Consider the following 21720-nt stretch of genomic DNA (forward strand, 5'->3'; position numbering starts at 1 on the left):
TGTGAGACTGTAGTAGGACCAGATTGCCTAGGTACGAATCCTGGCTCATCCAGTTAGTAGCTGTCTGATCTCTCTGTTCCTTAGCTTCTGCAGGTGTAATACAGACAGTAACAATGCCTATTTCAAAGGCTGTTATGAAAACCAGACCAGTTCATACACCTAAGGCGCTTAGGATGCCTGGCAAAGGAAGCAATTATTACCACGATTAGTATTATTACTATGCCCCAAATTCCAATTAAGAAAGAAAGAATCAGAAAGAGAAAAACAAATACCATATGCTAACACATATATATGGAATCTAAAGAAAATAAAAAAAGATTCTGAAGAACCTAGGGGCAGGACAGGAATAAAGACACAGACGTAGAGAATGGACTTGAGGACATGGGGAGGGGGAAGGGTAAGCTGGGACGAAGTGAGAGAGTGGCATGGACTTATATACACCACCAAATGCAAAATAGATAGCTAGTGAGAAGCAGTTGCATAGCACAGGGAGATCAGCTCGGTGCTTTGTGACCACCTAGAGGGGTGGGATAGGGAGGGTGGGAGGGAGGGAGACTCAAGAGGGAAGAGAAATGGGAATATATGTATATATATATAGCTGATTCACTTTGTTGTACAGCAGAAACTAACACACCATTGTGGAGCAATTATACTCCAATAAAGATGTTAAAAAAAAAAGAAAGAAGGAAAACAGACCAGCGGTGTCAAGGACCCACACTCATATGTAAACCTACTTCCACAATGGCATCACTGAGGTGTTTCTGTTGTCGAAAAAGGATGTTAGTAGCTCCAGCAACAAATCCTCGAATGGTGACATCAGAGAGAAGATGATGCTGCTGCAATGCCATATAAGGCAAACACAGGTACCCCTATGAATCACAAGAGTAACAGAAAATATTAGAAAAGTAAAGGAACAGCCACATCTCTCCTCAAGCCTAGAGAGCTAATAGTAGGAAAAAAAACTCCCCATCTTTCCCCAACCCCACACCATTCCTAACACAGCTGATCTTTGACTCAATACAATAATATTCCAATAATAACAACCATAGGTCCTGACTGTATTAAGGCCAGTTAATTGCTAAGCTTCTCCATGAATGGTCAATCTTGGCAAAGTGGTCTACCATGAAGGTTGTCTTACTTGACCACTTGTTCCTCAGCTCAACTTAAAAGCCTCCACTGTAACTAACAAACCGAATTTTTTTTCATTTAGGAAATGAAGTATTAAGCCCATTAAAAAGTATGTTGGGGCTTCCCTGGTGGCGCAGTGGTTGAGAATCTGCCTGCCAATGCAGGGGACACGGGTTCGAGCCCTGGTCTGGGAAGATCCCATGTGCCGCGGAGCAGCTGGGCCCGTGAGCCACTACTACTGAGCCTGCGCGTCTGGAGCCTGTGCTCTGCAACAAGAGAGGCCGCCACAGTGAGAGGCCCGCGCACCGCGATGAAGAGTGGCCCCCGCTTGCCACAACTAGAGAAAGCCCTCGCACAGAAACGAAGACCCAACACAGCCATAAATAAATAAATAAATACTTAAAAAAAAAAAAAGTATGTTGTTTAGTAGAAAGCTGTTTGTTCTTCCAGTAAAATTTTAAAACACATGCATTTGCACATAACCAGCAAAGTACTATTATAAGAATAGCAAACACTGCATAGCAATTATTTTATTGTCCTATTGTTTAAAATTATGCAACAGTATTTTAAGACACTTGCTACTAAATGTTTAAAGCACAAATGACAGTGGCAGTAGTGTATTTAATTAATTTCCATTTGAATTGCATTTGAACATACCATTGCCCTGAAAATTATACTTTAACCACCAAGCCACAGCAGGGAGTTAAGTGTACAGAAAGCAGCCTATATCCTGAAAATAAAGGTGTTAGCACTGGAGTGATGCACTGAAGGAGGAAGTGGAATTTCTGCTGAAAGATTCTGTATCAAGATAGATTTCCAACTAGTGGCACAATTTGCATGTGAAGGCAGGAGGGAGGACTTGCTGAAACCCTGAATTTGTTTCAATCAAGTTTGATGACAGTTTTATTCATTTATTTTTTACTCTCACCTTTTTTTAAGAAACACTGACTATAGTTATCTGGATAGTGTCTTGTTTCCCTCACGAGACGAATTTCTCGGAGGGCAGGAGACACCCCTTCTGCTACTGCATGTCCTTCCGTGCATCTACCATCTGCCTTGTACCTCACAGCTGGTTGTTATATACTTAACATGAGAGAAGACTTCCAAAAGCTGGAATATATGTCTAGAAACCTGGCTTTATTCTTCTTCTTGACAGTGTCTTCCTCTGCTCTATAATATGCCAACTAATAGAAGCAGCAAAAATAAATCTATGTCTATGCATTAGACATATTCAGTATATAGTGCTTCTCAACCCACACCCTCTTGTGACTAAAGGTGGAAAGGACCCCTGGTCCTTATGCCAAATCACTCAAACAGCTGGTGCAAGGCTCACAGGTCATGCTTTACTTTGTGTGCTATGTATTAAAAACAACAGGCTCCCTGCTCCCCAACTACCTGTTTCTAAACATAAATACTACAGTATTGAATGCTCTTTCAAACTTGATATGGACTCCAGAATACCCTACTCCCCCAACTAGGCCTGAGAATCCTTCTTGATAAAGGCACTCTCAGAACTGCCAATTTTTACAAAGATTGATTTAATTGCTCATAGTACTGCATTTCATAATTGATTCTGTTAGAGAAGAAAAGTCTACTGTCAACAGCAGAATTCTTGGCTAAGTCTATAACAGCATGAAAACTAAGAATGTGTTTTTTTAAAAAAATCAATAGTTCAAAGCTTTTTAAAAAAATGAAAAAAATATTCCCTAAAATATTATACATATATATATTCTTTGACCCAGCATTTTACTTCTCGTAATTTATCCTACAGATACACCCGTTCATGTGTGAGATTTGTAAAAAGTTATTTATTGCAGCACTGCTTATCATTGCAAAAGACAGGAACCCTAACTATTCACGAACAGGGCAATGAATAAATGTTCTTCTATATGATGGAACACACTGCAGCGAGTGATGAAGTTCATCTCCAAGGAATATTTTGCTTAAAAAAAAAAAAAAAAAAAAAAAAGACATAGATAAGGCTGGTTGCCACTGGAGAGAGCAACTGAATAGCAGGGGATGGAATGAGAGAGACTTTTTATTATAGATGCTTTGGAACCTTTTGAATATTGAACCATGTGAAAGTATTACATATTTATAAAGTTATTTTAAAGAGTAGATCAAAATGGCCTTAAAATTTTGCCATCATTACTTTTAACGATGGTCAATTTAGCCTAAATCTTTTAAAGGTCTTCAGTGTCTGGTGGCAGCAAGAGCCTGGGTACTTTCACATAGAGTAGCCTCTACACCCAAACTCACCATGGCTTTCCACTTTTCTAGGATGCTTTAACTTCCACATTTGGAGCTGCAGTATATAATGGTTTAAAAAAAAAAAAGAAAATTGAAGAGATATTTGCACACCTATGTTCACAGCCACACTACTCAAAACAGCCAAAATGTAGAAGCAACCCATATGTCCATCGATGGATAAATGGATAAAGAAAATGTGGTATATACGTACAATGGAATATTATTCAGCCTTGAGAAGGAAGGAAATCCTATCATATGCTACATACATGGATGAACCTTGAGGACATTATGTTAACTGAAACAGGACAGTCACAAAAAGATAAATGCTGTATTATGATTCCACTTATGTAAGGTATTTTAAAGTAGTCAAGTTCATGGAAACAATGATGGGTGCCAAGGGCTGGGGTGAGGGCAGAATGGGGAGTTGTGGTTTAAAGGTTATAGAGTTTCAGTTTTGCAAGATGAGAAAGTTCTAGACATCTGTAGTACAACCATGAGAATACACTTAACACCACTGAATTGTGCACTTAAAAATGGTAGAGATGGGGCTTCCCTGGTGGCACAGTGGTTAAGAATCCGCCGGCCAATGCAGGGAACACGGGTTCGAGCCCTGGTCTGGGAAGATCCCACATGCCGCAAAGCAACTAAGCCTGTGTACCACAACTACTAAAGCCTGAGCTCTAGAGCCTGTGAGCCACAACTACTGAGCCCACATGCCACGCCCACATGCCACAACTACTGAAGCCCATGTCCCTAGAGCCCGTGCTCCACAACAAGAGAAGCCACTGCAATGCGAAGCCCACGCACCACAATGAAGAGTAGCCCCTGCTCGCCGCAACTAAAGAAAGCCTGCGCACAGCAACAAAGACCCAATGCAGCCAAAAATAAACTAAAAAATAAAAATAAATCTTAAAAAAATGGTAAAGATAAATCTTATGTTGTTTTTTTTTTAAACCACAATTAAAACTAAAAAACAAATAACATCAAAAAACACACCTCAGCTTGGTAAATCTGGCAAACCTGTTGTGAGCTGATCTGCTAGAGAGCTGCAAAAGCATACTGCCTTCTCCACTGCGACTTGGGAAGGGCTACAATGCCATCAGGACCAACTGCCATTTTCTCATCTCTCCTCTGTTCAGGGATGATAAGCATGTTCATGAACTGGAAGCCTCTGTACTGCAGGGATGTCAGTTCTCTCCAAAATTTTATCGAGCGTTTAAAGGTAATCTCTCAAAATCTCAACCTGTGTGAGTGAGAACTTAAGTTGATCCTAAAATTAATGTGGAAATGCAAAGGGCTAAGAAACTCTTGAAGAACAACAGCAAGAGGGGAAGCCTTTTCTCTGCCTGACACGACATACGTGGTAATTAACACAGTGCAGGACTGACACAGGGATAGACAGATACACCAATGAAACAACAAAAAACACAGAGACAGACTCCCTTTCTTAACCACACACAAAAATTAATTCCAGGTAGATAAAACCCAAAATGTGAAAGTCAAAACTACAAAGCTTTAAGTCCCACAAATCAGTGACGACAAGGGAAACAATCCAGAAGCTTTGAAGAATGAGTACACAAAGGGAAATCCAAATGGTTAAGAAGAACATGAAAAGATGCTCAACCTCAATAGTGACTACTGAAAAAAAATTACAAACTAAGAGCCAGAAGATACTATCAGATTGGCTAAATATTAGGAAGTCTGACAATAACAAGTGTTGGTAAGAATGTGAAACAATGGGAACTCTTAACCACTGCTATGGGGATGTAAACTGTCACAACCACTTTAGAAAACAGTTTGGAATTATTCTAGTAAAGCTAGCATACCCATACCCTGTAATCCAGTATTCCCACTTCTAGGTGCTGAATCCTAAAGAAATGCTTGCATGTATACAGCCAAGATTTCTGAATAAGAATTTCATAGAAGCATTATTTGTAGTAGCCAGAAATTGGAAACAATGTAGATCTCCATCCACAGAATTCGTAAGCTGCAGAATAGCTGAAAACAGAAAACTACAGAGGAATAATAATACACAACTTCACGCAAAATTACAGATGAAACTAAAAATAATGTTGAGAGGAAAAAGAAAAAGTATAGTGCCACTTAAATAAAACTAAAAAACATGCATCCATTACTTTTTAGCTAGTCACAAGTTATTTGTAGGTTCCCTAAATTTGAATATGATACTCTGTAAGCAAGCAAACCAAATATAAACTCAGAAGCAATACATAAAGCAGTTTAATACATGTGGCAGAAAAAAATTTTGGTTTCCAACTACATATACTTTTAATTCTTTCATATATTTGTTTTACTAAAACAGTTACAAATTGTGGGCTTCCCTGGTGGTGCAGTGATTAAGATTCCTCCTGCCAATGCAGGGGACATGGGTTTGAGCCCTGGTCCAGGAAGATCCCACATGCCGCGGAGCCACTAAGCCCGTGCGCCACAACTACTGAGCCTGCACTCCAGAGCCCGTGAGCCACAACTACTGAGCCCACATGCCACAACTACTGAAGCCCACGCACCTAGAGCCTGTGCTCAACAAGAGAAGCCACTGCAATGAGAAGCCCACGCACCAAAACAAAGAGTAGCCCCCGCTCGCCACAAATAGAGAAACCCCATGTGCGGCAATGAAGACCCAACACAGCCAAAAATAAATAAATAAATAATTTTTTTTTTAAAGATGCTTTTTAACCTAGTTCTTCTGTACAAGTATTTTTAACATCTTCAAGAGAAAAAAAGAAAAAGCCTAAAGGCAATTCACTTTTCAGTATATTCCGTATTTGAAGCCTACTGACATGAAAGAATCAGCAATTGTATTTGAAACTGTGATTAAACAAATTAGATTTGAATCATTACACAATGAAACATAAAACCAAAAAAAAAGTTTAATTTACCATAATGATGGTGGTAAGCCCATCATATATGCAGTACTGGTATAATGGACACAAAAAGAATAGTCTGCCAAACAGTTTATTAACAGCACACAGAACACATTACCATTGCTTTAACTCAGCAACCTGGCAGACAAAAACAAAATCCCTCCCTCTTGATATCTCCACAGTGATAAAAATTAGAGTGGGTGGGTGAAGCAGCAAAGTAAGGGCTCCAAAACGTATAGGCAGTCATGACACTCACATATGAGTTCAGAAAACCCACAGTTTGTGGCTATTGAGTATACTCAGTAGTTTGAGAGCCCTGAGTTTTCTCCCCAGGCTCCTGAATCCCAGTTTTAAGAAAATGTGCATTAGTTCAATCATGAAACCAATTAAGATAATTTCAGCATCCCCTAACAGGTCACAAAATGAACAAAGACAGCATTTTCTGTTAACTATTCAGCCAACACTGACTTGGGGCAACTACTTATTTGTAAAACTGAATAAACCCAGAAAGAATTTATCATATAGTGGAAATACATGTTCAAGTCAATACTATCCATTTTCTTTTACTTCAGGCATAAAGGAAGGTATTTACAGAAAACATAAAACATTGCTCTCGTTACTGGACAGATGTATCTGTCTTTCATGGTAGATTGCAAGACCATGGTTGCAAGAATTTAGAACCTAGTACGAGCCTAGCACATAGGAAGGCAATAAATACTTTTTGACTAAAAAATGAATTGGGGGACTTTGCTGGTGGCACAGTGGTTAAGAATCCGCTTGCCAGTACAGGGGACACTGGTTCGATCCCTGTTCCGAGAAGATTCCACATAGCGTGGAGCAGCTAAGCCCGTCTGCCACAACTACTGAAGGCCGTGCGCTTATAGCCCATGCTCCACAGCAACAGAACCCACTGCAATGAGAAACCCACGCACCACAATGAAGAATAGCCCCTGCTCGCTGCAACTAGAGAAAGCCTGCGCACATTAGTGAAGACCCAATGCAGCCAAAAATAAATAAATAAATTTTACTTAAAAAAAAAAATGGGATTTTTTTCTTCTGCTCCATTTTGAAAAATAATGCATGAACGGCAATAAAATAAGGAGTTTCTCCTGAGAAACTCCTGAGTAGGATGAAAAATCAAAAAAAAAACAAATGTCGCTTCCAGAATCCTAAAATATTCCTGACATTAAGAAATGATATCCTAGGACATAAGATGCTGGCTCAAAGATTCAATTTGATTTACTACGTTGTGTTTAAGTTAAATCACAAATACATTTTGAATGTTTTTTCATAAAAAGATTAAAAAATAATTTTTAGGGCAAATTAACCAAAACACTATATTATATCTACGAGGGGTACTAATATTTAAGTTAGCCATCTAAGCTTTCTTGTTCTTACAAAATTGTAGCTTTTGGAATTGTCGTATTTTAATACACATTCATTTAATGTAATCAAGACTGCCTCCTCCCCCACCAAAGATAAACCTGAATAATTAAAAACAGACCAAATACAGTGATTGGTGACCTCAAAATCCCCTGAATTAATTCTCTGTAGCCTTACACTATGGTCACAGATGCCACAGCACTGTGTATTTTACAGTCAAAGAAAAATTTTCAGACTGAAAATGTGTTTAACACTAAAAGTTAAATTCTAAAAGGATTTTGTTATATCCTTAAGGGCCTTAATAAAGGATTTTAAACCCTACCTTTGTGAAGATGGCCAGGGGCATGCCATACTGGTCCTCTTCCAAACCGGAAATTAGCCCTGGTATCAGGACTACCTGGCCTGTGTTAGCTTGAGGTTGTACAGTAATCGGAGGACTGTCTGAGGGCAAAGACTCCTTTGGAAATGAGTTTGTCTGTTCCGATCCCACCTGTTCTCTTTCTTTCAAGGAGGAGTCCTCTAAGACACTAGGATCCAAGGTCTCCCAGTCACTTTCTGAAGACTCTGGAGATGGGCGAGAAGGAGGTTTCAAATATTGATTGCTGTCATTGGGTTCCTGTCCTTCACTGTTGTCATCGTCTACCTGGAACAAAGGTTCTTCAGTCTTGATGGCAGCATCTCTTCCATGGTTTCCCATCATGATTTTCTCGACAGTTCCCAAGTTGGTATTTGAAATGTCAGGAGCAGGCATAGAAACAAATTCATCTTCAGGGGGATTACTTTCTTGAAGCCCAACATCTTCAGACATACTCTTTCGGGGTCTATACTGAGAACTATCACTGAGACCATGTTCAATCATGCCTAAAACATACAATATTGGAGAACAGTTTGGCTTATAATAAGGTAAAGGAAAAACAAGAGTTGTATATTCTGCTTTAAATACTGGAACTCCCTTGAAGTAAGTCAGAAAGGGAAATACAAATATCGTATATTAACGCATATATGTGGAATCTAGAAAAATGGTACACATGAACTGGTTTGCAAGGCAGAAGTAGAGACACAGATGTAGACAACAAATGTATGGACACCAAGGGGGGAACGTGGGACACTGGGGTGGTGGTGGGATTAATTGGGAGATTGGGATTGACATGTATACACTAATATGTACAAAGTAGATAACTAATAAGAAACTGCTGTATAAAAAAATAAAATAAAATTTTAAAAAATACAAACAAGAGTGGAACTCTCCTATAAAAATTTTAATAAGCTATGCTTGCACAAATTTCAATGAGAAAAAAAGAGAACAGAGAGCAGAAGCAAGAAGAACTACAATCCTGCAGCCTGTGGAACAAAAACTACATTCATAGATAGACAAGATGAAAAGGCAGAGGGCTATGTACCACATGAAGGAACAAAATAAAACCCCAGAAAAACAACTAAATGAAGTGGAGATAGGCAACCTTCCAGAAAAAGAATTCAGAATAATGATAGTGAAGGTGATCCAGGACCTCAGAAAAAGAATGGAGGCAAAGATCAAGAAGATGCAAGAAATGGTTAACAAAGATCTAGAAGAATGAAGGAGCAAACAAACAGAGATGAACAATACAATAACTGAAATGAAAAGTACACTAGAAGGAATCAATAGCAGAATAACTGAGGCAGAAGAACGGATAAGTGACCTGGAAGACGGAATGGTGGAATTCACTGCTGTGGAACAGAATAAAGAAAAAAGAATGAAAAGAAATGAAGACAGCCTAAGAGACCTCTGGGACAACATTAAACGCAATAACATTTGCATAATAGGGGTCCCAGAAGGAGAAGAGAGAGAGAAGGACCCGAAAAAATATTTGAAGAGATTATAGTCGAAAACTTCCCTAACATGGGAAAGGAAATAGCCACCCAAGTCCAGGAAGCGCAGAGAGTCCCATACAGGATAAACCCAAAGAGAAACATGCCGAGACAAATAGTAATCAAATTGGCAAAAATTAAAGACAAAGACAAATTATTGAAAGCAGCAAGGGAAAAATGACAAATAACATACAAGGGAACTCCCATAAGGTTAACAGCTGATTTCTCAGAAGAAACTCTACAAGCCAGAAGGGAGTGGCATGACATATTTAAAGTGATGAAAGGGAAGAACCTACAACCAAGATTACTCTACCTGGCAAGGATCTCCTTCAGATTCAATGGAGAAATCAAAAGCTTTACAGACAAGCAAAAGCTAAGAGATTTCAGCACCACCAAACCAGCTCAACAACAAATGCTAAAGGAACTTCTCTAAGTGGGAAACAACAAACCCAAAACAATTAAGAAAATGGTAATAGGAACATACATATCGATAATTACCTTAAATATGAATGGATTAAATGCCCAACCAAAAGACAAAGGCTTGCTGAATGGATACAAAAACAAGACCCATATATATGATGTCTACAAGAGACCCACTTCAGACCTAGGGACACATACAGACTGAAAGTGAGGGGATGGAAAAAGATATTCCATGCAAATGGAAATCAAAAGAAAGCTGGAGTAGCAATACTCATATCAGATAAAATAGACTTTAAAATAAAGAATGTTACAAGAGACAAGGAAGGACACTACATAATGATCAAGGGACAAATCCAAGAAGAAGATATAATAATTATAAATATATATGCACCCAACATAGGAGCACCTCAATACATAAGGCAACTGCTAACAGCTATAAAAGAGGAAATCGACAGTAACACAATAATAGTGGGGGACTTTAAAACCTCACTTACACCAATGGACAGATCATCCAGACAGAACATTAATAAGGAAACACAAGCTTTAAATGACACAATAGACCAGATAGATTTAATTGATATTTATAGGACATTCCATCCCAAAACAGCAGATTACACTTACTTCTCAAGTGCGGATGGAACATTCTCCAGGATAGATAACATCTTGGGTCACAAATCAAGCCTCAGTAAATTTAAGAAAATTGAAATCATATCAAGCATCTTTTCTGACCACAACGCTATGAGATTAGAAATTAATAAAAGGGAAAAAAGCGTAAAAAACACAAACACATGGAGGCTAAACAATACTTTACTAAATAACCAAGAGATCACTGAAGAAATCAAAGAGGAAATCAAAAGACACCTAGAGACACATGACAATGAAAACACAATGATCCAAAACCCATGGGACGCAGCAAAAGCAGTTGTAAGAGTGAAGTTTATAGCAATACAAGCCTACCTCAAGAAACAAGAAACGGGCTTCCCTGGTGGCACAGTGGTTGAGAGTCCGCCTCCCAGTAAAGGGGACATGGGTTCAAGCCCTGGTCCGGGAAGACCCACATGCCACAGAGTAACTAAACCCGTGTGCCACAATTACCGAGGCTGCGCTCTAGAGCCCACAAGCCAGAACTACTGAAGCCCGTGCACCTAGAGCCTGTGCTCTGCAACAAGAGAAGCCACCGCAATGAGAAGACCGCGCACCACAACGACGAGTAGGCCACACTCACCGCAACTAGAGAAAGCCCACGCGCAGCAACGAAGACCCAACGCAGCCAAAAATAAATAAATTTATTAAAAAAAAAAAAAAGAAAGAAACAAGAAACATCTCAAATACAAAATCTAACCTTACACCTAAAGGAATTAGAGAAAGAAGAACAAACAAAACCCAAAGTTAGCAGAAGGAAAGAAATCATAAAGATCAGAGCAGAAATAAATGAAATAGAAACAAAGAAAACAACAGCAAAGATCAAAAAAACTAAAAGCTCGTTCTTTGAGAAGATAAACAAAATTGATAAGCCATTAGCCAGACTCATCAAGAAAAAGAGGGAGAGGACTCAAATCAATAAAATCAGAAATGAAAAAGGAGATGTTACAACAGACACTGCAGAAATACAAAGCATCCTAAGACACTACTACAAGCAACTCTATGACAATAAAATGGACAACCTGGAAGAAATGGACAACCTGGAAGAAATGGACAAATTCTTAGAAAGGTATAACCTTCCAAGACTGAACCAGGAAGAAGCAGAAAATATGAACAGACCGATCACAAGTAATGAAATTGAAACTGTGATTAAAAATCTTCCAACTAACACAAGTCCAGGATCGGATGGCTTCACAGGTGAATTCTATCAAACATTTAGAGAAGAGCTAACACCCACCCTTCTCAAACTCTTTCAAAAAATTGCAGAGGAAGGAACACTCCCAAACTCATTCTATGAGGCCACCATCACCCTGATACCAAAACCAGACAAAGATACTACAAAAAAAGAAAATTACAGACCAATATCACTGATGAATATAGATGCAAAAATCCTCAACAAAATACTAGCAAACAGAATCCAACAACACATTAAAAGGATGTTAAGTGATCAACACCCCCATGATCAAGTGGGATTTATCCCAGGGATGCAAGGATTCTTCAATATATGCAAATCAATCAATGTGATGCACCACATTAACAAGTTGAAGAATAAAAACCATATGATCATCTCAATAGACGCAGTAAAAGCTTTTGACAAAATTCAACACCCATTTATGATAAAAACTCTCCAGAAAGTGGGCATAGAGGGAACCTACCTCAACATAATAAAGTCCATATACGACAAACCCACAGCAAACATCATTCTCAATGGTGAGAAACTGAAAGCATTTCCTCTAAGATCAGAAACAGGACAAGGATGTCCACTCTCGCCACTATTATTCAACATAGTTTTGGAAATCCTAGCCATGGCGATCAGAGAAGAAAAAGAAATAAAAGGGATACAAATTGGAAAAGAAGTAAAACTGTCACTGTTTGCAGATGACATGATACTATACATAGAGAATCCTAAAGATGTCACCAGAAAACTACTAGAGCTAATCAATGAATTTGGTAAAGTTGCAGGATACAAAATTAATGCACAGAAATCTCTTGCATTCCTATACACTAATTATGAAAAACCTGAAAGAGAAATTATGGAAACACTCCCATTTACCACTGCAACAAAAAGAATAAAATACCTAGGAATAAACCTACCTAAGGACACAAAAGACCTGTATGCAGAAAACTATAAGAGAATGATGAAAGAAATTAAAGATGATACCAACAGATGGAGAGATATACCATGTTCTTGGATTGGAAGAATCAATAATATGTAAATGACTATACTCCCCAAAGCAATCTACAGATTCAATGCAATCCCTATCAAATTACTAATGGCATTTTTTACAGAACTAGAACAAAAAAATCTTAAAATTTGTATGGAGACACAAAAGACCCCGAATAGCCAAAGCAGTCTTGAGGGGAAAAAAAAACGGAGCTGGAGGAATCAGACTCCCTGACTTCAGACTGTACTACAAGCTACAGTAATCAAGACAATATGGTACTGGCACAGAAACAGAAATATAGATCAATGGAACAGGATAGAAAGCCCAGAGATAAATCCATGCAGCTATAGTCAACTAATCTATGACAAAGGAGGCAAGGATATTCAATGGAGAAAAGACAGTCTCTTCAATAAGTGGTGCTGGGAAAACTGGGCAGCTGAATGTAAAAGAATGAAATTAGAACACTCCCTAACACCATACACAAAAATAAACTCAAAATGGATTAGAGACCTAAATGTAAGACCGGACACTATAAAACTCTCAGAGGAAAACATAGGAAGAACACTCTTTGACATAAATCACAGCAAGATCTTTTTTTGATCCACCTCCTAGAGTAATGGAAATAAAAACAAAAAAAAATAAATGGGACCTAATGAAACTTAAAAGCTTTTGCACAGCAAAGGAAACCACAAGCAAGACGAAGAGACAACCCTCAGAATGGGAGAAAATATTTGCAAATGAATCAATGGACAAAGGATTAATCTCTAAAATATATAAATAGTTCATGCAGCTCAATATTAAAAATACGAACAACCCAATCCAAAAATGGGCAGAAGATCTAAATAGCCATTTCTCCAAAGAAGACATACAGATGGCCAAGAAGCACATGAAAAGCTGCTCAACATCACTTATTATTAGAGAAATGCAAATCAAAACTACAATGAGGTATCACCTCACACCAGTTAGAATGGGCATCATCAGAAAAACTACAAACAACAAATGCTGGAGAGGGTGTGGAGAAAAGGGAACCCTCTTGCACTGTTGCTGGGAATGTAAATTGATACAGCCATTATGGAGAACAGTATGGAGGTTCCTTTAAAAATTAAAAATAGAATTACCATATGACCCAGCAATCCCACTCCTGGGCATATACCCAGAGAAAACCATAATTCAAAAAGACACATGCACCCCAATGTTCACTGCAGCACTATTTACAATAGCCAGTACACGGAAGCAACCTAAATGCCCATCGACAGACGAATGGATAAAGAAGATGTGGTACATATATATAACGGAATATTACTAAGCCATAAAAAGGAATGAAATTGGGTCATTTGTAGAGATGTGGATGGACCTAGAGACTGTCATACAGAGTGAAGTAAGTCAGAAAAAGAAAAACAAATATTGTATATTAATGCATATATGCAGAACCTAGAAAAATGGTGCAGATGAACCGGTTTGCAGGACAGAAATAGAGACACAGTTGTAGAGGACAAACGTATGGACACCAATGGGGGAAAGTGGCGGGGCGGTGGGGTGGTGGTGTGATGAATTGGGCGATTGAGATTGACATGTATACACTGATGTGTATAAAACGGATAACTAATAAACTGCTGTATAAAAAAATAAATTCCAAAAAAATGGAGAGAGAAAAGAAAATCTCAGACAAAAGAGAAACCTATTGCCAAAGTGAAAATGTCACGGAACTAGATCCCACATGCCACAGCTAATAGATTCCCCCATGTCGCTTCCCTGGTGCCACAGTGGTTAAGAATCCGCCTGCCAATGCAGGGGACATGGGTTTGAGCCCTAGTCCAGGAAGATCCCACATGCCATGGAGCAACTAAGCCCATGCGCCACAAGTACTGAGCCTGCACTCTAGAACCCGTGAGCCACAACTACTGAAGCCTGTGTACCTAGAGACTGTGCTCTGCAACAAGAGATGCCACCGCAATGAGAAGCCCGTGCACCACAACGAAGAGTAGCCCCCGCTCGCCACAACTAGAGAAAGCCCATGCGCAGCAACGAAGACCCAACACAGCCAAAAATAAAATAAATAAAGAAAAAATAAATTTATTAAAAAAAAAAAAATTACCCCATGTCGCAACTAAAAGATCCCGTGTGCCGCAACAAAGATCCAACGTGACGCAACTAAGACCCAGTGCAGCCGAATATATAAATAAATATTTTTTTAAAAAATAAAAAATAAACTTCTGGAGAAAAAAAAAAATAGAACGGTAACCCTAACCACTTTTTCCTTGAAAATTTTTATCATTCAAAGGTCCAGGGACTTCTCTGGTGGAGCAGTGGTTAAAAATCTGCCTGCCAATGCAGGGGACATGGGGTTGAGCCCTGGTCAAGGAAGATCCCACATGCCGTGGATCAACTAAGCCCGTGTGCCACAACTACTGAGCCTGCGCTCTAGAGCCTGCGAGCCACAACTACTGAAGCCTGCGTGCCTAGAGCCAATGCTCTGCAATAAGAGAAGCCACTGCAATGAGAAGCCTGCGCACCACAACGAAGATTAACCCCTGCTCACCACAACTAGAGAAAGCCCACAGGTAGCAACAAAGACCCAATGCAGTCAAAAATAAATAAGTATATACACTAATATGTACAAAATAGATAACTAATAAGAACCTGCTGTATAAAAAATAAAATTCAAAAAAATAAAAATAAATTAATATTAAAAAAAAAAGTCCAGGACAGGGCTTCCTTGGTGGTACAGTGGTTAAGAATCCGCCTGCTAATGCAGGGGACACGGGTTCAAGCCCTGGTCCAGAAAGATCCCCCATGCTGCCGAGCAACTAAGCCCGGCGCCACAACTACTGAGTCCATGTGCCACAACTACTGAAGCTCGTGCACCTAGAGCCGTGCTCTACAACAAGAGAAGCCACCGCAATGATAAGCCCACGCACCGCAACGAAGCATAGCCCCCGCTCACCGCAACAAAGCGTAGCCCCCGCTCGCCGCAACTAAAGAAAGGTCGTGTGCAGCAACAAAGACCCAATGCAGCCGAAAATAAACAAATAAATTAATTTCGAAAAAAAAAGGTACAGGACAAATTAAAAAAAGAAAGAGTAGAAACTGGTATGCTCTTACCTGGAAAAAGGGATAACACCGTCATCAGGGCACCCACCAATTTATTCACTGGAGAAATATAAAAGAGAACCTGAAATGGAGTCAATCAAAATTAAATCAGAAAATCCATGAGTCCACAATGATACTTTAAAACAAGAAAAAAGAAAAGAAGGGAGAGGGGAAAACTCTTCTTTACAGAAGTATAACAGCTAATGCATACAGAATTTATGATAGAATCAAAAAATCACCAAGCATCTATCATGGTTCAGGTAAAAATTACCAATGGATGCTAAAACTACTGTGAAAGGTTGTTGGGTAACAGGATATCCACATACCTTCAAATTTATCAACCCACAGTTTACCTATTAATTGCAAAGAGAAAAAACAAGTACCTAATTTGAAGAAACCCGGCAACCACCACCTGAATCAGATCATCAAATTTCACATTGCCAATAATAATACAAACAGTTATGGGGCTCCTGTTGTGATGCCCCGAGAAGGACACACCACCACCTGTATTCTTGCCAAAAAAGTTTAATCTGAAACTAGTGACAAGACAACAATCAGACAAATCTAATATTATAATGCAACTAATCTGGATTCTTAAAAAAAAAAAAATTAAAAGGCCAATGTCATAAAAACAAAAACAGAGCGAGGTGGTGCCACTGTTTGAGATTAAAGAAAGCTAACAATGCAATAAATGATCCTTGGTCTCCAGATTAAGAAAAGCAACCAGCTTATAGGACATTATTATGACATCTGGGGAAATCTGAAAATGGACTGTACATTAGATAGCACTTATTATATCAATCTTAAATTTCTTGAATGTGAAAATGGTATTTTGTCTATGTAGGAATGTACCCTTATTCTTAACAAATATATCCTAAAGCAGGTGTCCCCAACCCCGGGGCCACGGACTGGTGCCTGTCCAGGGCCTGTTAGGAACCGGGCGGCACAGCAGGAGATGAGCGGCCGGCGAGTGAGCAAAGCTTCATGTGCTGCTCCCCATCGCTTGCATTACCACCTGAACCATCCCCCCTGCCCCGCCCCCGATCCATGGAAATACCGTCTTCCACGAAACTGGTCCCTGGTGCCAAAAAGGTTGGGGACTGCTGTCCCAAAGTATTTAGGGATGAAGTACCATGGAGTCTACAAATTAGTTTAAAATTATTATGATTCAGGGAGAAAAATGAACACATATAAAGCAATGTAATACAAAAGCAAAATGTTAACAACTCATAAATACAGATGAAGGGTATAAAAGTGTTCATTATATATTACTCTATCAACTTTCCTGTAGGTTTGACATTTTTCAGAATAAAAATTGAGAAAAATTAAACTGGAACAGAGTTCAGTTAGATATTGCACTAAAACTAACGCTGGTGATAATTAGAGGAAAAAAACAAGCATATAGTTGCTCAGGTGAGTTTTTTTCTTTTTTTAAACAATTAAATCATTTAGTGGCACTAAGTGATATCCGGTAAAGCATAGCACCCACAATCTCCTGTGCTCTCCTTACACATTGCTTATTTGAGTGCTTTGCAAGTACAGAGAAACCAAGACTGCATTAAAAGATGTCCTTACTTTATCAAACCAATATAAAAAGTGTGTACCTGTGATTTGCCACATTAAATAAAGTCTACTTGATCATAAATGTCACTGCATGTGGCTAGGCTAAATATTATTTTGCAAAATTTTATTTCAGATACATGTATCCACATGGGCTCTAGGTTGCAACGAAGAACATTTTTTATTATGGGTTGCAATAAAAAGTTTGAAACCTACAACTCAACAACAAAAAAACAAACCTGATTAAAAATGGGCAAAGGATTTGGATACACATTTCTCCAAGGAAGATATGCAAGTGGCCAAAAAGCACATGAAAAGGTGCTCAACATAACTAATCATTAGGAAAATGCAAATCAAACCCAGGAGACATCACCTCATACCTATTAGGGATGGCTACTATCAAAACACCTGAAAATAACAAGTGTTGGAGAGGATGTGGATAAATCGGAACACTTATGCACTGTTGGTAGGAATGTAAAATGATGTAGCTACTGTGGAAAAGATGGCAGTTCCTCAAAAAATTAAAAATAGAACTAACATGTGATCCAGCAATACCACTTCTGGGTATACACTCCAAAAAACTGAAAGCAAGGTCTTGAAGAGACATACATAGACCCATGTTCATAGCAGCATTATTCATGACAGCCAAAATGTGGTATGTACATACATGGAATATTATTCATCCTTAAAAAGGGAGGAAATTCGGACATCTGTTGTACATGGATGAACCTTGAGGACACTGTGCTAAGTGAAATAAGCCAGTCACAAAAAGAAACACCTATGATTTCATTTATATGAGGAACCTAGAGTAGCCCAATTCATAGAGACAGAAAGTAGAAGGGTGGTTGCCAGCAGGTGGGAGAAGGGGAGAACGAGGAGTTAGTGTTTAATGGGTACAGAGTTTCAGTTTCGCACAATGAAAAGAGTTTTACAGATGGATGATAATAGTACAACATGAACATACTTAACACCACGAAACTGTACACTTAAAAATAGTTAAGATGGTTAATTATATGTTATGTGTATTTTACAAGTATAAAAGTTTTTTAAAGGTTGAAACACTGTACTAGTACGTGTTAGTTTCATTCACTTTTTAAAAATTTACTTTTTTTCTGTTTGAAGAAAGAATACATATTCATCCAGAAAGCTAGAATACAGAAAAGTGTATTTCCTTCTTAAAAATATAGCCGATATTCTTACCAAACTGTTGCTGTCTTTCCTCCTACTCTCTTTTCAATGAATATATATTTATTTATAAAATTGGAATCATGGGCTTGATATGTAGCTGGGCAAACTTTTTTCACTTAACATGCCATGAAACATCTTTACAACAATAAAAAAACCCACCCAGAATCTTTTTTGTTGTTTGGAAATTATATACAAAATAAATCAATACTTACTTAGTCACTGATAATTCATTATTAAAAATGACTGAAAGAATCTCTTAGATAGAGCTTTACTTCAACTAAGAATTAATTCTGGAAAATAAACCTCTAAGAGGACAATTACTGGGCCAAACAGATAAACATTTTTATGGAAACAAAATATACTGGATATTGTGAATGGTTGACTCTCCAATATCCATTCCACCCTACTCTACTGAGCACAGTAACACAGTGTATATAACTGGCCACAGATCCAGGAATGGCTCCTCATTACTCTAAACCAGAAGTCAGCAAACTTTTCTATAGAGGGTCAGATAGTAAGCATTTTTCATTTGTGGGCGATTTGGTCTCTGTCCCAACTACTCAACTGTCCCACTGTAATACAAAAGCAGCCATAAACAATAAGAAAAAGAATGGCCGTAACTATGTTCCAAAAAAACTTTATTTACAACATAGGTGGTAGACCAGATTTGGCCCTGGGGCCTAGTGTGTAGACTCTTGGTCTAAAATTCCTCATCTAAATCTTTGATCTAAAATCATTGCAATCCCATCCCTTTGTACTAGAGAGTGGTCTGGAACCCAGATTTAAGCTAATCAGTACAGGCATTTCTTTGGCAACAATTATTGGTTCTGGGTAGGCACATGGCCTCATAGGCCCAAAGGAATTGACAGGAAGAATCCTTATTAAATGGTTTAGGAAGAGGTATTATCTCTGCCACCAGTTATAGCTAAGGAAGCACATAGTTCAATTACTGTTGGCAGTTATCCTACACTACAAGGGAAGTTAGGCTCAAGATAAAGCAAGCACTGTGGACCGTAGAACAAAGAGATGGAAAAAATCTAGGTATTTAATTCTATTGTCAAACCATTCAGTCAATCCACTCTGAAGTCTGAAGCGAGCCAATACATTTCCTTATTTTTTAAGTCAATTTAAATTGAGTTTTCGGGACTTCCTTGGTGGTCCAGTGGTTAAGACTCTGCGCTTCCACTCTAGGGGGAATGGGTTTGATCCCTGGTAGGGTAACTAAGATCCCTCATGCCGCACGGCATGGCAACCAATCAATCAATCAAGAGAACTTTCTGTTACCTATAGTCAAAACCATTCTGATAACTGAATACTATCAAATTGCCCCCAGAAAAGACTGCACGAATTTACACTTCTATAGTAGTGGACAAAAATATGTGCTTTAGCCCACTGTACTTTTATAGCCAAAAAAGTCTTAATTTATATTTTATCATTAGTTGCAATTTTATATAGTATTTAAGAAATGTCAATAAATATTAAATATTCCAAACATTCAAATCTCACCTTTTTTTCAAGAAGAATTAATTTAAACAGGATTAGGACCTGAAGAAAGAAAAAAAAATTGTATTAAAATAAGAAACTCAAGCCTATTTTTCATTTGCCTTTGCCTCTCCTCAAACATAACCATGTATCATTGAATCAATAATATTAAATAATTCTAGCGCTTTAAACACTACATTGAAAATTATGAACTTATACTGAGAAATTCCTGTGTCCTCTAAAAATGTGAATACCACTTAAATTGCTATCAAAATGCACTTTTTGGAATAAGTTGCACCATTTTTTCTTGAAATATCTGCAAGCTCCTTAAAGGTAAGGTACTATTCATTTACTTCTGGATGTCCAGGGCATTCACAGAGCAGATACTCATTACAGCTGTTAAGTGAATGATCAATGTGTGTATGTCCCAGTCAACAGATGCCTTAAGAATAAAGATCAAAAGATATAAGCATAGATATTTTACTGGAAAATGTTTCACTCTCAGGGCAACATATAAAACATTCTGCAAGATAAAAACATGTTTCTTTCAAATGTGGTGTGTATATATGTATATATATATATATATATATATATATATATACATACAATGGAATACTACTCAGCCATAAAAAAGAATGAAATAATGCCATTTGCAGCAACATGGATGGACCTAGAGATTATCCTACTAAGTGAAGTAAGTCAGAGAGAGAAAGACAAATGCCATAGATATCACTTATATGTGGAATCTAAAATATGACATAAATGAACTTATCCATGAAAGACTCACAGACATAGAGCACAGACGTGTAGTTGCCACGTGTGTATGGGGGGGGGTGTGGGGGAGGAGTCAATTGGGAGTCTGGGATTGGTAGATGCAAGCTATTATATAGAGAATGGATAAACAAGGTTCTATAGCACAGGGAACGATACTCAACATCCTGTGAAAAAAAGAAAAGTTTCTTTCCACTCTGATTTCATGATATCCGAAATTACAAAAACCATAGAAAAAAGTATCCTATCCTGCACAGAAATAAACAGACACTATTTGTATACTTTTAGAAATTTCTATCATATAAGCACTACCAACACTTTCAACTTTGTATCACTATGACAGCTGTCTCAGAAAAACTAAAACATGGTTATGCCACAATCTGCATTAGACCATGCAGCTCATGGAATTTGCCCAGTTAAATAATTTCAGTACATCATAAATTAAATAACGTATCATACCTTGTGTCGAAAATGAAGCACAAGATCTCGAGGAGATAGACCTATAATGTTAAAAAAAAAAGCTAATCTGTGACTACAATCTACTGTTTTTGTCAAAGAAAGTTTTAACCTCCTCAAAAGAAAGGCAGGTAAAAGTAGGAATATGCAGATATTTAAATATTTATGTAATATCTCATTATGCATACGCATAATCAGAATTTATCAAATACTGTTAACAGTCAAACAGCACTGCGATAGAACTTTCTGCAATAATGAAAATGTTCTAAATCTTCACTGTCCAATAGAGTAGCCATATGTGGTCACTGAGCACTTGAAATATGGCAAGTGTGACTGACAAACTGATTTTTAAATTTTATTTAATTTATATTAATTATAAACTAAATGTAAACAGTCACATGTGGCTAGTGGCTCGTGTTGTGGTCATGCAGCTCTAACACCTCCCCATTTTCCAG

At 38.1% G+C, this 21720-nt stretch overlaps 1 protein-coding gene across 1 annotated transcript in view; it reads right to left on the reverse strand.

Annotated features, from left to right (window-relative positions):
* The window catches only part of AVL9 (AVL9 cell migration associated), a 62386-nt gene that overhangs the window by 12314 nt on the left and 28352 nt on the right, over positions 1 to 21720 (reverse strand). The window contains exons 7-11 of the mRNA XM_036863680.1: positions 21269 to 21309; positions 20063 to 20101; positions 15821 to 15890; positions 7966 to 8504; positions 735 to 869 (exon numbers count right to left, since the gene is read on the reverse strand). Coding sequence (XP_036719575.1) covers positions 735 to 869; positions 7966 to 8504; positions 15821 to 15890; positions 20063 to 20101; positions 21269 to 21309 — 824 coding nt within the window. The remainder of the gene's footprint in view (positions 1 to 734; positions 870 to 7965; positions 8505 to 15820; positions 15891 to 20062; positions 20102 to 21268; positions 21310 to 21720) is intronic.

The sequence above is a fragment of the Balaenoptera musculus genome, chromosome 9 (assembly GCF_009873245.2).
Source record: "Balaenoptera musculus isolate JJ_BM4_2016_0621 chromosome 9, mBalMus1.pri.v3, whole genome shotgun sequence".
Classification (NCBI taxonomy): domain Eukaryota; kingdom Metazoa; phylum Chordata; class Mammalia; order Artiodactyla; family Balaenopteridae; genus Balaenoptera; species Balaenoptera musculus.